Genomic DNA, 19,501 nt, shown 5'->3' with positions numbered 1-19,501 from the left:
TCTCAATGTCCAACGGGTGAGGCATGATGAAGGCTTTGGGTGCTGAAAGACCCATGCGAGTGCTGAGCGGTCCGTTATAACTGTAAATGGTCGACCCTCCAAATATGGCCTCCACTTTTCTACAGCCCAGATTACAGCTAAACATTCCTTTTCAGAAACAGAGTATGCCTTCTCTGCTCCTCGTAATAAACGTGAGGCATAGGCGATGACCTTTTCTTCACCTGCTGTTTCCTGAGTAAGCACCGCACCTAACCCAACCTCACTAGCATCTGTTTGCACTGTGAAAGGGTTATTGAAATCTGGGGGTGTCAACACTGGTGCTTGGGTTAAATCCTGTTTTATAATGTCGAAAGCATGTTGACATTGTTCTGACCATAGCCAAGTGGATTTTTTTAGTTTCAGTGCATGGGCACTGTGGGACAGCTTTCTCAGAGAAATTAGAAATATAGCGGTGGTACCAACCAGCGAGTCCTAGGAATCGTTGCACGTCTTTGATTGACTGAGGGGTTGAAAAAGAAGCGACTGCATCCACTTTTGCAGGATCAGTTTTTATTCCACTGCTTGACACAATGTGCCCTAAGAAGGTGAGAGTCTGTTGCATGAAATTACACTTGTTCAGGTTGAGGGTTAGACCAGCTTTATGGAGACAATGGAAAACTTGCTGCAGGTGGCAAAGATGTTCTTCCTCATTCTTGGAGAACACCACAACGGCAGGTGCTGCCCATGGAGAAGCTGATGGCCTGACAATCTTCTTGGTTAGTAGATTATTGATTTCAGACTCAGTGAACTGCTGCTTGTCTAGAGACACTTTATATGGGTGTTTTCTGACTGGAACTTCATCAGTTGTGAGGATTTGGTGTTTTACCAGGTTGGAATGTCCTATTTCGTGAGTGCATACTGCGGGCCATTGCAACATTAACTTTTCCAGTTGGGTTCTGACCTGAACACTGGTATTAGCCTGTTGAACCAGTTTTTGGATGGACAGTTGTGTTTCGTTGGATGTAGGAGGGATGGGTACGGCTATATAAAAATGTACTGTCGCTTGGGATCCATGTGGCAAAAAATTAAAGTTTCTTCAGCTCTTCCTTCTCTGGCTGGTATGATGTATTGTGATCTATGAAAGTCTAAAGTCAATCCAGAATCCATCAGAAAGTCCATCCCTAGGATGATTGGCACAGTCAAATCTGCATCACTCATTATGTATAACGTTAGCTCATCTTACATCCTTGGATCTCACACTTCCAAGTCACTCTTCCAATTGCAGTCTGCTGCTGTCCATTGGCGAGAAGAAATGCTTGACCACCACAGGGCTGATATGACTCGTTCTTGCCAATCTGTTCCCAGGTTGACTTTTTAATGAGAGAGAGTGTACTACGAGTATCTACCATAGCTGTACAGTATCGATCTTGTAAAATAATAGGGATGGTGACAGTCTTGACTCCAGTTATGGCTGAATTATGGGAAGTTTGGACTATGGTCGTATTGGTATGACAAGGTCCTACTTGGAGACAGTGAGCTGATTGAACTTTCTTCTTTTGATCAGCTGTATTAACTTGACTCCAATACCTCTTAGACTCTTCAAAATCCCTTTCGATTTGTGTGCCAATCCTCAGTAGTTCAGCAACATCCTTCACGGTCCCTCTTAACAGACTAGCTAGACGAGGGTTACAGTTTCTTAGGACAGCCTGGACAATGTGTCTCTCACTCATTCCACTTTTCCATTTCATACATAACGCTCGATACCGGTAAGCAAAGTCCCGAATACATTCCGTAACCCCTTGTTTCCTTTCTTGTAATCTTCTAATAGCTACGTCTTCGTAGTCTTCACTTAAGAAGGACTGCAAGAAGACTTCTTGAAACTGCTTCCAACTCCTCACGTTTTGAAGTTCTGCCAGCCACCAGTCTTTAGCGGTACCTTTGAGTACAGCAGTTAAAGCAGCCATAATTTCCGCATCACTGAGAGGTCGAACTGCAAAGTACTCTTCACATTGCTCAATGAAGTTTACAGGATCCTCTTCCTGAGCATCACAGAAGCTAGGGAACTCAAGTTTAACCGGGGGATTGTACTGCAAGGATGTGTGACATTCTGGATACATTGACGGAATGTTCTGTACATTATAAGTTTGATTTTGAGAAGCTGTATAAGGAGTAGAGCAATTGGGAATAGTCTGTGCAGAGTTATACAAGCAAGCATTGAATGATTTGAACTTCTGTTCAATTTGGACATCCCTCAGTTTCAAACAGTCAATCATGGATTTTCCTAAGTCCCTTATTGCTAGTTCCAGTTGTTCCTTCATTCTATCTCTCTCTCTATCAAAACGATAGTTAATTTTTTCCTTCAGCATTTGACACTTGGATTCCAACAACTCTTAGGAAACACACTCACTCAACCTCCGTTTGTTCTCTTGCCAGCTGCCTTCAAGTGCAGTTAGTCGATCTGATAACTTCTCTACTATCATTGTTGTTGTTATTGGTGTAGCTTGGTCATGCTCTCTTTCCCATTCAAGTGGGGGTGGAGGTAGAAACCTTTCCTGCACATCATCTAAGCTATTTTCCTTTTCCTCCTCCTCTTCTTCATCAATGTACAAGTTGCTGAATGTGTGCATTAACTCACCCAATGGGTCTCTTCGGGTAATAAATGTCTCTGATGAGATATCCAGTTCAGGACCATATTCATCCTCTCCCTGAGCAGCCTCACTTGCCATACTGAAACATCTGAAATATCCACTGAACACAAGAGAATATAAATGCGTACAGGTCCCTGTTTGGGTGCCAATATGTAACAATTCGTCTAGTATTCACACCCAGATTAATTGCCACAAGATTTATATTAGGGAGGGAACCGCCGGCTATGCTCTGTGTTAGTCTAAATACTCAGTAAGACAAGAAATAGATGCAAAAGTGAGTAGTATTTACAAAAGAAAGAGGTAAAGAATACATACCACCATCAATACATGATAGGAAATCACACACATCATGGCCAGAGTCAAAGCATTTCAACATAGAAGGACCAAATCACACATCAACAACACTATTTACAAAAGCAGTGCAAAAGTTTTTATCTGGATAGGCAGAAATGACGAAGTCCTTTCTGCTGTACTTAAGTGCACGAAAGTCTGGAAACGCAATGGCTGGAATCAGTCCCATATAATCCGTCATAAACCATGCGAGCAACTAGACTTTTCTCCTTGTACCCAGACAATTCTGAGGAGGATGGAGGTAAGGTGTCCTGGGGTTAAACAGTCCTTTTGAAGAACAATCCTCCTGGATATTATCATTTACATTTACGCATTTGGCAGATGCTTTTATCCAAAGCGACTTACAGTGTACTTATTACAGGGACAATCCCCCTGGAGCAACCTGGAGTTAAGTGCCTTGCTCAAGGGCCCAACAGTGGCATCTTGGTGGTGCTGGGGCTTGAACCCCTGACGTTCTGGTCAGTAACTCTGAGCCTCAACCACTGAGCCACCACTGCCCTATTATATATGCTTGAGAAGAACTCTTTTAATCTTTTACTCACTTGCACTGCGCTATATTATATTATACAGTGAAAGTCAAAAGTTTCAGTTGTATCAGTAAGGACTAAAGAATCCTTATTGACTGAGCAGAAAATCCCCATAGATTCCCAGTCTGGACTCTTTAGAGTGGCATCCAGACACCATGCTGTTCGTCCCCAAACAAAATCTCACTTCTTCTATCATTGCCTTACTGCAATAAGATCCCCCTAGTGTCAGGTAGTAGCCTTACATACCAAAGGGAAACTAATGTGACAGGCCAAGACTTACAACTGAAACTTTTGACTTTCACTGTATAATATAATATAGCGCAGTGCAAGTGAGTAAAAGATTAAAAGAGTTCTTCTCAAGCATATATAATTGTATTGTTTTTTCATAGCCGATTTATATGTTGAATAACTTGATATGGTGGTGAGTGGGGAATAAAGAGTTCTACTCTTAGTCTTCACTATTGTGGTCCTCAAAATATTTTCCTAAGGTTGGCAGGTCTGCATTAGTAATGTGAAAATGTACTATGTATTTGTATCTGAATGTATTTTTTCAGAACTTATTAAACTACTATAAAAGAGTTCTCATAAGAGTTCTGTAGCAGTTCTTATCGGGCACTTCTCATGCACCTTACAGTTTAGCTGTTCCCACACAAGCTCAATGGGGTTAAGATCCATACAACTCTATTCCAATTATCTGTTGTCCTGTAACAGACACAAGGCTGTTACCAGTTTGTATTCAGGCTGTAATACTATTCCACACCGCTAGGGGTGTTAGAGTGCCATAAAGTTTGTATAACGCTAGGTGTGGAGTAGAGTCAAGTCAAGTGGTTTTTATTGTCGTTTCAACCATATAAAGTTAGTACAGTACACAGCAAAACGAGACAACGTTCCTCCAGGACCACGGTGCTACATAAAAACAACAAAGGACCAACATAGGACCACATGAGACTACACAACGAAATAAAATACCTATATAAACTACCTATATAAAGTGCACGTGCAAACATGTGCAGAAATTACAGGACAGTACAACAAATTACTGACAATGAACAGGACAATAGACAGTGCAGCGCCGACCAGTACTCAGTAGTGCAAAAAGATGACAGTTTCTAAAAATGTAAACATAACATACTATGAGATAGTGTTCTATGCACATAGCAGTTATTGAGGTAGCAGACAGTTATAAAGTGACAGTAATTAAAGTGCAACTCAAGACACGTGTGTGTCAAACCAGTCTCTGAGTATTGAGGAGTCTGATGGCTTGGGGGAAGAAGCTGTTACACAGTCTGGCCGTGAGGGCCCGAATGCTTCGGTACCTCTTGCCAGACGGGAGAAGGGTAAAGAGTTTGTGTGAGGGGTGTGTGGGGTCAGTCCACAATGCTGGTTGCTTTGTGGATACAGTGTTTTTTGTAAATGTCTTTGATGGAGGGAAGAGAGACCCCAATGATCTTCTCAGCTGTCCTCACTATCCTCTGCAGGGCTTTGCGGTCCGAAACGGTGCAAGTCCCAAACCAGGCAGTGATGCAGCTGCTCAGGATGCTCTCAATAGTCCCTCTATAGAATGTAGTGAGGATGGGGGTTGGGAGATGTGCTTTCCTCAGCCTTCGAAGAAAGTAGAGACGCTGCTGGGCTTTCTTGTTGATAGAGCTGGTGTTGAGGGACCAGGTGAGGTTCTCCGCCAAGTGTACACCAAGGAATTTGGTGCTTTTGACGATCTCCACAGAGGAGCCGTCGATGTTCAGCGGAGTGTGTTCACCTTGTGCTCTCCTAAAGTCAACAACCATATCTTTTGTTTTGTCGACATTCAGGGACAGGTTGTTGGCTCTACACCAGTTCGTCAGCCGCTGCACCTCCTCTCTGTATGCTGACTCGTTGTTCTTGCTGATGAGACCCACCACGGTCGTGTCATCGGCGAACTTGATGATGTGATTCGAGCTGTGCATTACTGCACAGTCGTGAGTCAGCAGAGTGAACAGCAGTGGACTGAGCACACAGCCCTGGGGGGCCCCAGTGCTCAGAGTGGTGGTGGTGGAGATGCTGTTCCCGATCCAGACTGACTGAGGTCTCCCAGTCAGGAAGTCCAGGATGCAGTTGCAGAGGGAGGTGTCCAGGCCCAGCAGGTTCAGCTTTCCAATCAGGTGCTGGGGAATGATTGTGTTGAATGCTGAGCTGAAATCTATGAACAGCATTCGAACGTATGAGTCCTTATTGTCTAGGTGGGTGAGGGCCAGATGGAGGGTTGTGGTGATGGCATCGTCTGTTGAACGGTTTGAGCGATCACGCAAACTGCAGTGGGTCTAGTGAGGGGGGCAGCTGGGTCTTAATCTGCCTCATGACGAGCCTCTCGAAGCACTTCATGATGATGGGTGTAAGTGCGACGGGACGGTAGTCATTGAGGCAGGACACTGAAGACTTCTTTGGCATGGGGATGATGGTGGTGGCCTTGAAGCACGTTGGAACAACGGCGCTGCTCAGAGAGATGTTGAAGATGTCGGTAAGAACATCTGCTAGCTGGTCTGCACATCCTCTGAGCACTGCCAGGAATGTTGTCTGGTCCAGCAACCTTCCGTGGGTTTACTCTACGTAAAGTTTTCCTCACATCTGCCGTGGTAAGACAGAGCACCTGGTCGTTGGGAGAAGGGGTGGACTTCCTCGCCATCACGTCGTTCTGCACTTCAAACCGAGCGTAGAAGTCGTTCAGCGCATCTGGAAGGGAGGCATCTTTGTCACAGGCAACTGATGTTGTCCTGTAGTTGGTGATGGCCTGGATGCCCTGCCACATGCGCCGCATGTCACCGCTGTCCTGGAAGTGACTGTGGATTCTCTGGGCGTGTACGTGCTTTGCCTCTCTGATTGCCCGTGACAGTTTGGCCCTAGCTGTTCTTAGGGCTGCCTTATCGCCTGCTCTGAAGGCGGAGTCTCGGGACCTCAGCAGCGTGCGCACCTCCGCAGTCATCCACGGCTTCTGGTTGGAGCGTGTGGTGATGGTCTTGGAGAAAGTGACATCATCAATGCACTTGCTGATGTAGCTGGTCACCGATGCTGTGTATTCCTCCAAGATGGTAGAATCGCCATATGTTGCAGCCTCCCTGAACATGTGCCAGTCAGTACACTCAAAACAGTCCTAAAGAGCAGAGATGGCTCCTGCTGGCCAGGTTTTCACGTGCTTCTGAAGCGGTTTTGTGCGTCTGACGAGCGGTCTGTATGCTGGAATTAACATAACAGAGATGTGGTCTGAGTAGCCGAGGTGGGGCGGGGCTCCGCCCGTGCAGCGCCTGGGATGTTTGTGTAAACAAGATCAAGCGCGTTCAGCCCCTCTCGTTGCAAAGTCCACATACTGATGGAATTTAGGGAGCACTGTCTTGAGATTTGCATGGTTGAAATCTCCGGCGACAATAAACAGTCCGTCGGGGTGAGCGTTCTGCAGTTCAGCTCATAGCCCCATACAGTTCACAGAGCGCTTCCTTAGCGTTAGCGCTGGGGAATGTAAACTCGGTTATGCAAACAGTGGTGAATTCCGTGGTAGATAAAAGGTCTGCATCTAACAGTCACAAGCTCCAACAGCGATGAACAGTAACTAGAGACTAGCATAGAGTTCTTGCACCATTCCGTGTTGATGTAAACACACAAGCCACCACCGCGAGTCTTACCGCAGAGAGCTGTATTTCTGTCGGCACGAAACGAGGCGAGCCCGTCTAGCTGAATGGCGGCATCCAGAACTCTGTCGCTGAGCCACGTCTCCGTGAAAACAAAGACGCAGCAGTCTCTGAACTCACGCTGCGTAGCCTGCTGGAGTCGGATATAATCCAGTTTATTGTTCAGGGAGCAAACATTTGAGAGCAGGATAGACGGGAGAGCCGGCCGGCTAGGGTTTGTTTTTAGCCTAGCATGGACCCCCGCCCTCTTTCCGCTTCCGCTCTCGCACACCGCTACGATGTCCTCTCCCCGGCCACCGGCATCAGGCGACGCCGAGGGCTGGAGGCCTGGTCTCCGCAGCAAGCCGAGTACGCGTAGCGCCTCCTGCAGGTCATCATGCAGCTTGGTTTTTGCATGAGTCTTATATTTCAGTAGTGTCTGGCGATGGTAGACACGAACACCGGTTGCTCCGATGTCCATGTGTTGCAAAAGTTGGGCTTTTTTAACAAAAATAGCACCATTGTGGATCCGGAGTGGCCGCTGCGTGCTACCGCGCCGCCATCTTGGATCATCCAAGATGATCCAAGATGTTAGAGGATGTTAGCATGGCTAGAGTTATGGAAGCATGTCTCACCTGCTCTGTGCTACAATAAAAAGTTGTTGAAAAACGTGCTGTTTCAAGTTCAACTGAGGACTTTCTTTATGTATTTGCACTAATACAATGCTAAATTGACATTGTGGATAAGTCACAAGGTGAATGTAAGGATGTAACTTTATGAATGCTGGATTACTACACTCATGTGAAAGAGCACATAGTTTACTTGGAATTCACCTTAAATGGAACTATTAGAAGTTTGTTCAACGTGCAAACGTTGACCTTTGACAATGGTTTGATATCTGTTAATGTAGCATTATGGAATTAAGCTTGAAATCACAGTGTAGCCTTGCATACCATATTCGCGTTAAAAAATGGCCTGCGTTGACAGCTTCAGTTAGTACTGCACAAGCTAATGGCGACATCTAGCAGCCATGTGCAGAACTAAAAACACTGAGATGACAGCATCATTATGAGATGTCATTATGAGAAGTCTTTTCAAAGTCAGTCCACTGTCGGTAATTTTTCGAATGCACTCGGGATGCTATTTCCAGACATGCCAGCTCCTGTCTACTTAAAAAAAAAAAAAAAGATCAAATAACATTTCAAATCAGCAATAAAATCTGACAATGCTGGAATCATAAATTGTTATTCTTAACCTCATATTATGCTAAAAATGCAATTTTCCTGGCTAATGTGCATGCGTGTTCTAATTGACAAGTGATGTCTGTATTTAAAAGGTGATTGGCTCTTTTAACTGCAAGGCTGGACTTCTTTTCTACATCCGTTGGCTGTTGGGCACTCAGAGCTCCTTTGTTGAGCATTTAAATTTCTCCCATTCATTTTAATAGAAGTGGCCCATCTCTGCTAAACAATCACAGAAGATGATCCAATATTTATCATATATTACAATCCAAATTGCAAAGTTTGTCAAAATGATCCCTTCTCAAATGTTGGCATTAGCTTCTACGCTCTGTTTGGGTGGTTTTGTGCTGATCAACTAATTTTATTTGTTAAAATTAGGTATCGTGAACTAACAGTTAATGACTTCTTTTTATTTTTACAGAATGAATTAAACTTGTTAATGTTGGTTAATAAAAATGCATTTTCAGTATTAGTTCACGTTAGTTCCTAGTGCATTAACTAATGTTAACATATACCAAATTTTATTTAAACGTTTTATATGTTGGTTTAAGGCTCCAATTGCCATCACCCAAGCATCCATCAACACAGAATGAAAATGACTAATAGTCTACAGATAAGCTAAAGACAATTCTAAATGTAAAGACAATAATCAAAATAAAAAAGCCTAATAAATTCCCTTGTGTTTCCAAAATAATGGTACTAAATGTGTGTTCTTATCGAATTTGTGTTTGTACTGTGTTTTGGTAATATGGTTAATGCTGTCTAAAGAAAATAAAATATAACTACATTTTAGGTTCAAGGTGAATGTGTCTTGTATTACTTTGTGATTTAATCACTTTCGTCTTTATTTAATACAAAGATATATATTGCTGAACATGCAGAGTTGCGTTCACAGTGCATGTTACCTGTGTGGAAATAAAGTGAACTAAACTGACAGCACCTCCCGAGATGATCGGAGATCATTTGCAGCATTCTCACAGACAACATTATTCTTGCAAACTGTTTTCAGATTAATGAAATGGATAAAAAGTGAAAACTCTTACCATGCACTTGTTCCAGGAGACAGGATCATGCTGCAGAGTTATTGAGTTATATGGCCAGGTATAGAGTGACAATGTATTAAAGTGCAACTCTGGGTGTGTGTGTGTGTGTGTGTGTGTGTGTGTGTGTGTGTGTGTGTGTGTGTGTGTGCGCCAGTCTCTGAGTATTGAGGAGTCTGATGGCTTGGGGGAAGAAGCTGTTACACAGTCTGGCCGTGAAGGCCTGAATGCTTCGCTACCTCTTGCCAGATGAGTTTGTGTGTGGGGTCATCCAAAATGCTGGTTGCTTTGTGTAAATTTACATTTATTCATTTGGCAGACGCTTTTATCCAAAGCGACTTACAAAAGAGGAAGAACATCAGCGAATCATCTTAGGGAGACAGTGGTACAAAAAGTGCCATATTACAAAGTTTCACAATCATCAGAATAGTACACCAAACAGATTTAAGTGCAACAAGAAATGTAAATAAGTTTTTTTTTTTTTTTTTTTTTTTTAGTGACCGGTTAAGTGCTTTTGGAAAAGATGTGTTTTTAGCCGTTTTTTGAAGATAGAGAGTGAGTTAGCTTCCCGGATTGAGTTGGGAAGTTCATTCCACCACTGTGGTATGATGAAACTGAAAGTCCGGGAAAGTGTTTTGGTGCCTCTTTGTTTTGGTACGACAAGGCGACGTTCCTTAGCCGACCGCAGGCTTCTGGTGGGAACGTAGCTCTGCATAAATGTTTTTAGGTATGCTGGAGCAGACCCAGTGACTGTTTTATATGCCAGCATCAGGGCCTTGAATTGAATACGTGCATGAACCGGCAGCCAGTGGAGAGAGACAAAGAGTGGTGTAACATGTGCTCTCTTAGGCTCATTAAAGACCAGACGTGCTGCTGCATTCTGGATCATTTGCAGGGGTCTAATAGCACATGCAGGAAGGCCTGCAATGAGAGCGTTACAGTAGTCCAGTCTAGTTATGACAAGGGACTGAACGAGCAGTTGTGTGGCATGTACAGAGAGGAAGGGTCTTATCTTCCTGATATTGTAGAGTGTAAATCTACATGATCTTGCAGTTTTTGAAATGTGGTCTGTGAAATTTAGCCCATCATCAATGGTTACCCCTAGATTTCTGACCGTTTTGGAAGGCACAACTGTAGTTGGACCCAGCTGCACGGTGATGTTGTGTTCAACAGCCGGGTTGGCTGGAAAGACAAGGAGTTCGGTCTTGGCAGGTTTGAGTTGAAGGTGGTGTTCCTTCATCCAGGCTGAGATGTCTGCCAGACAGGCAGCAATTCGAGCGGTCACTGTGGTGTCGTTGGGCTGGAAAGACAAGTAGAGTTAGCGTGTCATCAGCGTAGCAGTGGTAAGAGAAACCATGTGACTGAATGATGGGTCCCAGTGATGTTGTGTATATGGAGAAGAGAAGTGGCCCAAGCACTGATCCCTGAGGTACCCCAGTAAGTAACTGGTGTGGCTTGGATACTTCCCTCTCCATGCTACCTCAAAGGACCTTTCTGAGAGATAAGAGTTGAACCAGTCAAGCACAGTTCCAGTGATACCCAGTTTAGAGAGGGTGGAGAGTAGGATCTGATGGTTGACTGTGTCAAAGGCTGCAGAAAGGTCCAGCAGTATCAGAACGGATGATCTGGATTCAGCTTTCGCCTGTCTCAGCGACTCGATGACAGACAGCAGGGCAGTCTCAGTGGAGTGTCCACTTTTGAAGCCTGACTGATTGTCATCCAGCAGCTTGTTCTGTGAGAGATAGGCGGAGATCTGATTGAAAACTGCCCTTTCAAGTGTTTTTGCCATGAATGGGATGAGAGAGACTGGTCTGTAGTGTTCTATCTGTGTGGGGTTAAGTGCAGGTTTTTTCAGCAGTGGGGTTACTCGAGCCTGCTTAAATGTAGTGGGAAAAGTGCCTGTGAGAAGGGATGTGTTAATTATGTTTGTAAGTGCCGGTAGGATGGACGGAGAGATGGCCTGGAGAAGGTGTGATGGAATGGGGTCAAGGGAACAGGTTGTGGGGTGGTTGGAGAGGAGGAGTTTAGAGACCTCAGTGTCAGTTAAAGGAGAGAACATAGGGAAAGAAGTGTTGCATACAGGAGCCAGGTGTTTGACAGGGTGTGGTGCTGTGAATGTATTGCTGATGGCTGTAACCTTATCAGTAAAAAATGTGGCGAATATATCTGCTGTCAGTGATGTGTCAGGTGGTGGAGGGGAGGGCAGAGAAGTGTGTTAAATGTTCTAAACAAGCTCACGAGTGTCTGTGGTGCTGTTGATCTTGGTCTGGTAATATGAAGTTTTTGCAGTTTTAACGTTAATTGAAAAAGTTGCAAGCAGAAGCTGATATTTACCTAGATCAGCTGGATCTTTAGATTTCCTCCATCTCCTCTCAGCTGCCCTGAGATCAGTCTGATGTTCACGAAGGACGTCAGACAGCCAGGGGCTGGGTGGTGTAGTCCGTGCTGGTCTAGAGGAGAGAGGACAGATGTTGTCTAGACAGGTTGTTAAAGTAGAGCTAAGTGTGTCTGTGGCAGTGTTTACATCAAGCATGGAAAATACATTTATTGTGGGAAGAGAGGCAGAGACATCAGTGGAAAGGCGAGAGGGTGAGAGGGATCGGAGGTTACGGTGAAAGGAAACCAAAGGTGGGGTCGGTTTTACAATGGATGGGAGAATCATGTTGAATTGAACAAAGTAGTGATCAGAGACATGTAAAGGTGTAACAAGAATATTAGAGGTGGTACAGTTACGTGTAAAAATGAGGTCCAGCTGGTTGCCCGACCTGTGAGTTGCTGTGGTGTGTAGTCTTTCCAAGTCAAATGAGGCCAGAAGAGTATTCAGTTCAATGGCCTGGGGTTTGTCTTGGTGTATGTTGAAATCACCAAGAACCACAAGTGGCCTGCCATCCTCTGGCAAGGAGGACAGCAAGACATCCAATTCCTCAAGAAAGCTTGTCAGCTGACCTGGGGGGGGCGATAGATGACAACAACATGTAATTTTGTGGGTTGCATTGTAGTAATGGCATGGAATTCAAAAGATGTATTGTTACATAGTGAAGCCCCTACCAGTATGTCGAGGGGTGTGGGAGAAGGAGAAGTTGTCGGAGAGAGCAGCAGGCATTGCTGTATCCTCAGGACAGTTGCTGTATCCATGTCTCTGTCAGTGCCAGGATGCTGAGGGTGGACTGCGTGGCGAAAGCTGGAATGAAGGCAGCTTTGTTCACAGCAGACTGGCAGTTCCAGAGTCCCACTGAGAACGAGAGTGGAGCAGGTGTTGGAGTGCAAAGCGGCCGTAGGTTGTGTGGGTTGCGTTGTGTCTTGCGTCTGTATCTTGTGAACGGTCTGCAACAGATAACAGGGATGTGCTTGAAGGCATGTGTTATTAGTGAACTAGACATGTTAGTATGTATGTATAAGTAAACTAATAAAGAGATAGAATAGAAAAATACTTAAGTGCTTTGGTGAGTAGTGCCTTGTCGGTGTCCTTGCTCGGTGGACTCGCACAGGTAGACTCGCTGGTCTTTACCCAAGTAGGTCTTCACACGAGGAGGGCTTGACACGAGGGCCACCACTTCCGCTGCCGTTTCCGCGTCAGCATTAAGTCCAATAAATGTATTTGATGGAGGGAAGAGAGACTCTGATGATCTTCTCAGTTGTCCTCACTATCCTCTGCAGGGCTTTGCGGTCCGAAATGGTGCAAGTCCCAAACCAGGCAGTGATGCAGCTGCTCAGGATGCTCTCAATAGTCCCTCTATAGAATGTGGTGAGGATGGGGGTTGGGAGATGTTCTTTTCTCAGCCTTCGAAGAAAGTAGAGATGCTGCTGGGCTTTCTTGGTAATAGAGCTGGTGTTGAGGGACCAGGTGAGGTTCTCCGCCAGGTGAACACCCAAGGAATTTGGTGCTCTTGACGATCTCCTCCTCTCTGTATGCTGTCTCGTCGTTCTTGCTGATGAGACCCACCACGGTCGTGTCATCGGCAAACTTGATGATGTGGTTCGAGCTGTGCATTGCTGCACAGTCGTGAGTCAGCAGAGTGAACAGCAGTGGACTGAGAACACAGCCCTGGGGGGCCCCAGTGCTCAGTGTGGTGGTGGTGGAGATGCTGTTCCCAATCCAGACTGACTGAGGTCTCCCAGTCAGGAAGTCCAGGATCTAGTTGCAGAGGGAGTTGTCCAAGCCCAGTAGGTTCAGCTTTCCAATCAGGTGCTGAGGAATTGTGTTGAATGCTGAGCTGAAGTCTATGAACAGCATTCGAGCGTATGAGTCCTTTAAATCAAGGTGGATGAGAGCCAGATGGGGGGTGGTGGTGATGTCACATGGGTTTGTTTTTAGCCTAGCATGAACCCCCGCCCTCTTGCCGCACTTCCGCTTCCTCGCACACCGCTTACGACATCCGGCCACCGGCATCCGGAGGACTCGAGGCCTGGTATCCACAGCAAGCTGAGGTAGCGTAGCTTCTCCTGCAGATCATCATGCAGCTTGGTTGTCTGGCAATGGTAAACCGGAACACCGGTTGCTCCGATGTCCATGTGCCGTAAAAAGCTACCACGCCACCATCTTAGATCGGAATCTAACTGATTGGGGGTGCTGATCATTGTCCCCCACTTTGAATATATATATTCCTGCTTTTTTTTTTGTGCTTAGCTGATCACATGCCTGATTGGAGTGATACCAAGACCAAGGAGCTCCTCGTATCCATGCAGATGACGAAATGTACCATACATGGTGCATTTGTTTACAAGATGATGAAAGAGTGTGGCATCTTCAGATAGAATACACAGGTTATCAGTTGACTTAGTATTGATGCCATTTTCACGCATCGATAATAAGAAAATGTTCCAGATGTTTATCGATCTATATCAGCATTTTTTTCAGGTATAAATTGGGCTGCGTTGCACAATAGTCTTTGTCTCTTCAAACATATTTCTCAACAAAACTTTGGTATTGGGATGCCCCTACTTAAAATAATTATTACTGGGATCTATATGTAAATGAGGCTAGTGATTCAATTATAAATGTTGGAAATATCCCCATCGTCCTACAGGTGAAGTAAGAAGAATAAGGTGGCATGTAAAGACGAGCAACTCCAAGCAAAACACTGAAGCCCACCACATACTATTGAGAACAATTATGTCTGCTAAAGAAGAGAGTGAAGACTTCAGTTATCCAGAGCCATGGATAATTACACATGAAGATACTGAGGAACAAAGAGGTTGGTGTCCAGAATTCAACGGATATGGCAGCTGTAGTTAGAAAATCATAGAAGCGTAAAATGACAGTTAAATACCAGAATCTGCATGAGAATGGCAGAGCTAAACTTCACCATATCAAAGATAAAATAAAAATAGAAGCGTTTGCTTCTTACTGCCATTAAAGTAGGTTTTAATTATATTTCTTGTTTTACATGTCTCAATTTACTCTTTGTTTTAGATTTGATGGAGGTAAAAGAGGAAAGTCAAGAGCTGAAGGACTTCGAGGAGATACATCAGTGTGATATATCTGATAATCTCAGAACTGATGAAAAATCCAGTTGCTCGCAGACTGAACATGATTTCCCACCGAAAATAACTCGAACAAAAGACCAAAATGATTGTGCCTGCTCGGAGTGTGGAAAGAGTTTCACAAAGAAACGATACCTTAGGTGTCACATGAGAATTCACACTGGAGAGAGGAAGTCTTTCATCTGCCATCAGTGTGGAAAGAGATTCACACTAAAAGGAAGTCTTGAGAAGCACCTGATAATTCACACTGGAGAGAAGCCTTTCACATGCCCTCAATGTGGAAAGAGTTTCACACAAAAAGGAAGCCTTAATAGGCACCTGAGTCTTCACTCTGGACAGAAGCCTTTTACATGCCATCAATGTGGAAAGAGTTACATGAATAGAGGACTGCTTGAGGTTCACATGAGAATCCACACTGGAGAGAAGCCTTTCACATGCCTTCAATGTGGAAAGAGATTCACTCAAGAAGTAAACCTTAAGAGTCACATGAGAATTCATACTGGAGACAGGCCTTTCACATGTCTACAGTGTGGAAAGAGTTTCATCCAAGCAAGCCATCTCACAACTCATCTGCGGTTTCACTCTGGATTAAGGCCATTTAACTGTGATCAATGTGGCAAAACATTTGTACTGGCATCATATCTAAAAGCACACCTTACAATTCATACAAATGAGAAGACTTATGTGTGTTCTTTGTGTGGAAAGAGTTTCATTAGTCAAGGAAACCTGAAAACCCACGAGAGAGTGCATACTGGAGAGAAGCCACACCACTGCATATCATGTGGGAAGAGTTTCACACGGTCAATTAGTTTACAGATGCATTTAGAAAAGCTTTGTCCAATGCTGTCAAAGTGAGCACAGTTTATCTTTAAGGTCATCACTCTGTTTTATGCAACACAACTCTGTTTTAATGTAACATCTTGACAGCCTGTTAATGGTTGGAGTTAAATCATAAAATGTATATGTAAATGCAGAGGTGGTTTGAGATGTATTATAGGTGAAAATCGGTCATGTATGTGTACAATTAGTGCAAAATGCTGCAGCTAGACATTTTACATGAACAAGGTCTTCAACTCCTATTACTCCAGTTTTAGCCTCTTTGCACTGATTACCTATCCTCTTTAGGGTTACTTTTTTAATATTTTATTAATTACATACTATATAAAACATTGTACAGTATATCTTGGCACCTGAATATTTAGCAGAACTATTAAAACCATACAAAACTGTTATACCTCTTAGATCTTCTTGTCATGAACTGTTGGCTGTTTAAAGATCCAGATGTAAAACTATAGGTGATAGAGCGTTTGTGGTGAAGGCCCAACGATTATGGGACAGCTTGCCCTGGGACATTAGATCTGCTGAATCTGTGTCCGTTTTTACTGTGAGTTTAGTTAAAAAACTTATCTGGACAGACTTGCTATTACTATATATGTGAATATATATATACTAATTACACCACTACTATGAAAGTTTTGGTTTATCTTTAATGTGTTTTTGATTTTATTTTATGAAGCAGTTTGTGCTAAGTTGCTAAACGATGCAGTACAAATAAAAAATATTAATTATTATTAGGGCCCAAGCATTGCAAGTGCGGAAGTGTTGCACTTTTAACAGACATTTTGAAATATCAATCTTATGTTTACCTGAATGTATTTACAATACTGTCAAGACTTTTAAGAGAGTCTTGATATCTTGAATAGTGTTGCCATGGCAACGCATTAAACGTAATTATTCCTTTTTATGTATATTTGCATGTTTTGAGGTAGTTGGCATGCTTGATATTTTGCACACACATCAGAGTTGTCGGCCATTAGGCCTAGGCAAAAAGTTAACACATGGGCATGGCTGGGGAGCTCTATAGCGCTACCTTTTGACAAAAGTGGTGGTATCAGATTCTTCTACGGTCACCAGACTTGCTATATTGTTCTCCTCAAGCCGGACAACTTTCAAAATTACAGTCATTAGTTCTGCCCAACTGGAAGTTGGCCGTTTTGGATTGAATGTGCTTTTTTAACATAGCATGCCCTGAAGTTTTGAATATTCTTCCTAGGGGATTCATGTGATTGCCACACAATTTAGGCAATATTATGCTAAGACATTGAAAATGCTAAGTTTCGAACAGATGTTTTCTTGTAATTAATTTGTTTTATTAAATCATACAATAACAAAGAAATGCAAAACATATATATGGGGGCGCTCCAGCTGACCTCCAACCCCTCAAAATAACCTGCCTTGCGATCATCACACAGGTCAGAACCCAATTCTCTATATGACTTTCCCCCACATCAATGACCGCCCTATCGCCCAGAACACAAAGTCTGGGGCAAAAAGAAACCAGAGTGCCTACCACGTTAAGGCACAAAATTCAACCAGAATTTCTGCATCTCAACACACCACCAAAAACGTAGGCCATGACACCATCCTCCGATTGGCATTGCCCAGCAGGTGGGTGTGTCTTTAAAACCAAGCCTATACAATCTAGAGGGGGTCCAATAAAATCTATGCAAAATTTTGAATAGCATAAGATGCATCCTTGCATCTCTAGGTGCAGACTTGATGTTTTTAAGAATCGTAGCCCACACCCCCTCCTCCAATACTAAGTTGAAGTCTTTCTCCCATACTCTCTTGAGAGAAGTTAAAACTCCGTCCCCCAGACTCTGAATTAACAGGGAGTAATACGTAAGTCTCCTGACTTTTTCCAAAAGCAGTAATCACCTCTACTAGAGTATCTTCTGCTTTAGAGGTGTGCGTGCAACTCCCAAATATAGTACAAAACAGGTGGCACAGTTGTAAATACCTATAAAACTGAATTAACAGGGTGTGACTTCACTTCCCCAATTAGTTTGATAGAGAGGCTTTGCAATTGCGAAATAGGGACAAGAACTTCCTGTTCAATACAAAACCAGGGAGGGGCTCTCTCTCAGGTAGAAGAGACCAATGAGCCAAATGTCTGAGACCGGATGCATAATAATAACAATAAATCTTGGGTAGGCCTAGCCCAACAGTGTTAATCGCCCTATGTAACTTATTGAAATGCAATCTGGGACGCTTATCGTTCCAAATGAATGACTTCGCTATGCTATCAAATTGCTTGAAATAAGAGAAGGGGACATCTACAGGGAGCAGGTAGTTAAATTTTGGAATACAATTCATTTTAATGAGTCAAGTCAAAGTGGTTTTTATTGTTGTTCAACCATATACAGTTAGTACAGTACACAGCGAAACGAGACAACGTTCCTCCAGAACCATGGTGCTACATAAAACAACATAGGACAATCACAGAACCACATGAGACTACACAGACTAAATAACATATCTACACGAAGTGCACGTGCAAACGTGTGCAAAAAGTATGGGATAGTACAATAATTTATATGTGGTAGCTTGCTATTTATTATAATTACTGCAAATTTTCCAGAAAAAAAAATGTAAATCTGTGGGAATCCCATCACTTCATGTTAACAGCGGCAAAAGTTGACTGCGGCAAAACAAGTGCTTGAAAAACTTGAATCAGTCACGACATCATACAAATGCACTGCTGCCATTGTATCCTCTACATAGTAACCATGTAAGCGTCTCCTCCACGTTGTGCGTTCACTATCAAAATCCTTGTCTAAACTTTAGCTGGACCACAGACAGCACACATACATCATAGCTAACCTTTAATCGTCAGCCTGAGTGCTGCAAATGAGACAAAAAGATTAGTTTATACAAATAATCCCTAACATTCACTTAAAATCAACATTAGTTGTGTAATGTTATTAGAATTTGAAGTGTTTAATACAGTAGGTTACAAATCTGAAAATGGCAATTTATGCTGAACATTATATGCTGAAAGTAAATGTTCATAAATGCTTTTACTGATAAATGGTCACATATACACTCACCTAAAGGATTATTAGGAACACCATACTAATACTGTGTTTGACTCCCTTTCGCCTTCAGAACTGCCTTAATTCTAAGTGGCATTGATTCAACAAGGTGCTGAAAGCATTCTTTAGAAATGTTGGCCCATATTGATAGGATAGCATCTTGCAGTTGATGGAGATTTGTGGGATGCACATCCAGGGCACGAAGCTCCCGTACAACCACATCCCAAAGATGCTCTATTGGGTTGAGATCTGGTGACTAATGGAAGGTGGGTACACCACATCCCAAAGATGCTCTATTGGGTTGAGATCTGGAGCATCAGAGGATGGGTACATGGTGGCCATAAAGGGATGGACATGGTCAGAAACAATGCTCAGGTAGGCCGTGGCATTTAAACGATGCCCAATTGGCACTAAGGGGCCTAAAGTGTGCCAAGAAAACATCCCCCACACCATTACACCACCACCACCAGCCTGCACAGTGGTAACAAGGCATGATGGATCCATGTTCTCATTCTGTTTACACAAAATTCTGACTCTACCATCTGAATGTCTCAACAGAAATCAAGACTCATCAGACCAGGCAACATTTTTCCAGTCTTCAACTGTCCAATTTTGGTGAGCTCTTGCAAATTGTAGCCTCTTTCCTATTTGTAGTGGAGATGAGTGGTACCCGGTGGGGTCTTCTGCTGTTGTAGCCCATCCGCCTCAAGGTTGTGAGTGT

At 43.5% G+C, this 19,501-nt stretch overlaps 1 protein-coding gene across 1 annotated transcript in view; it reads left to right on the top strand.

Annotated features, from left to right (window-relative positions):
• The window catches only part of LOC127644561 (gastrula zinc finger protein XlCGF8.2DB-like), a 35,504-nt gene extending 19,269 nt beyond the window's left edge, over positions 1 to 16,235 (top strand). Inside the window, exons 2-3 of the mRNA XM_052127785.1 lie at positions 14,449 to 14,616; positions 14,835 to 16,235. Coding sequence (XP_051983745.1) covers positions 14,535 to 14,616; positions 14,835 to 15,760 — 1,008 coding nt within the window. The 5' untranslated portion in view covers positions 14,449 to 14,534 and the 3' untranslated portion in view covers positions 15,761 to 16,235. The remainder of the gene's footprint in view (positions 1 to 14,448; positions 14,617 to 14,834) is intronic.
• The last annotated feature ends 3,266 nt before the right edge of the window (positions 16,236 to 19,501 follow it).

The sequence above is a fragment of the Xyrauchen texanus genome, chromosome 6 (genome assembly GCF_025860055.1).
Source record: "Xyrauchen texanus isolate HMW12.3.18 chromosome 6, RBS_HiC_50CHRs, whole genome shotgun sequence".
Lineage (NCBI taxonomy): Eukaryota > Metazoa > Chordata > Actinopteri > Cypriniformes > Catostomidae > Xyrauchen > Xyrauchen texanus.
Note: the sequence above shows the minus strand (reverse complement) of the source record. Positions and strands in the feature narration are given on the sequence as shown.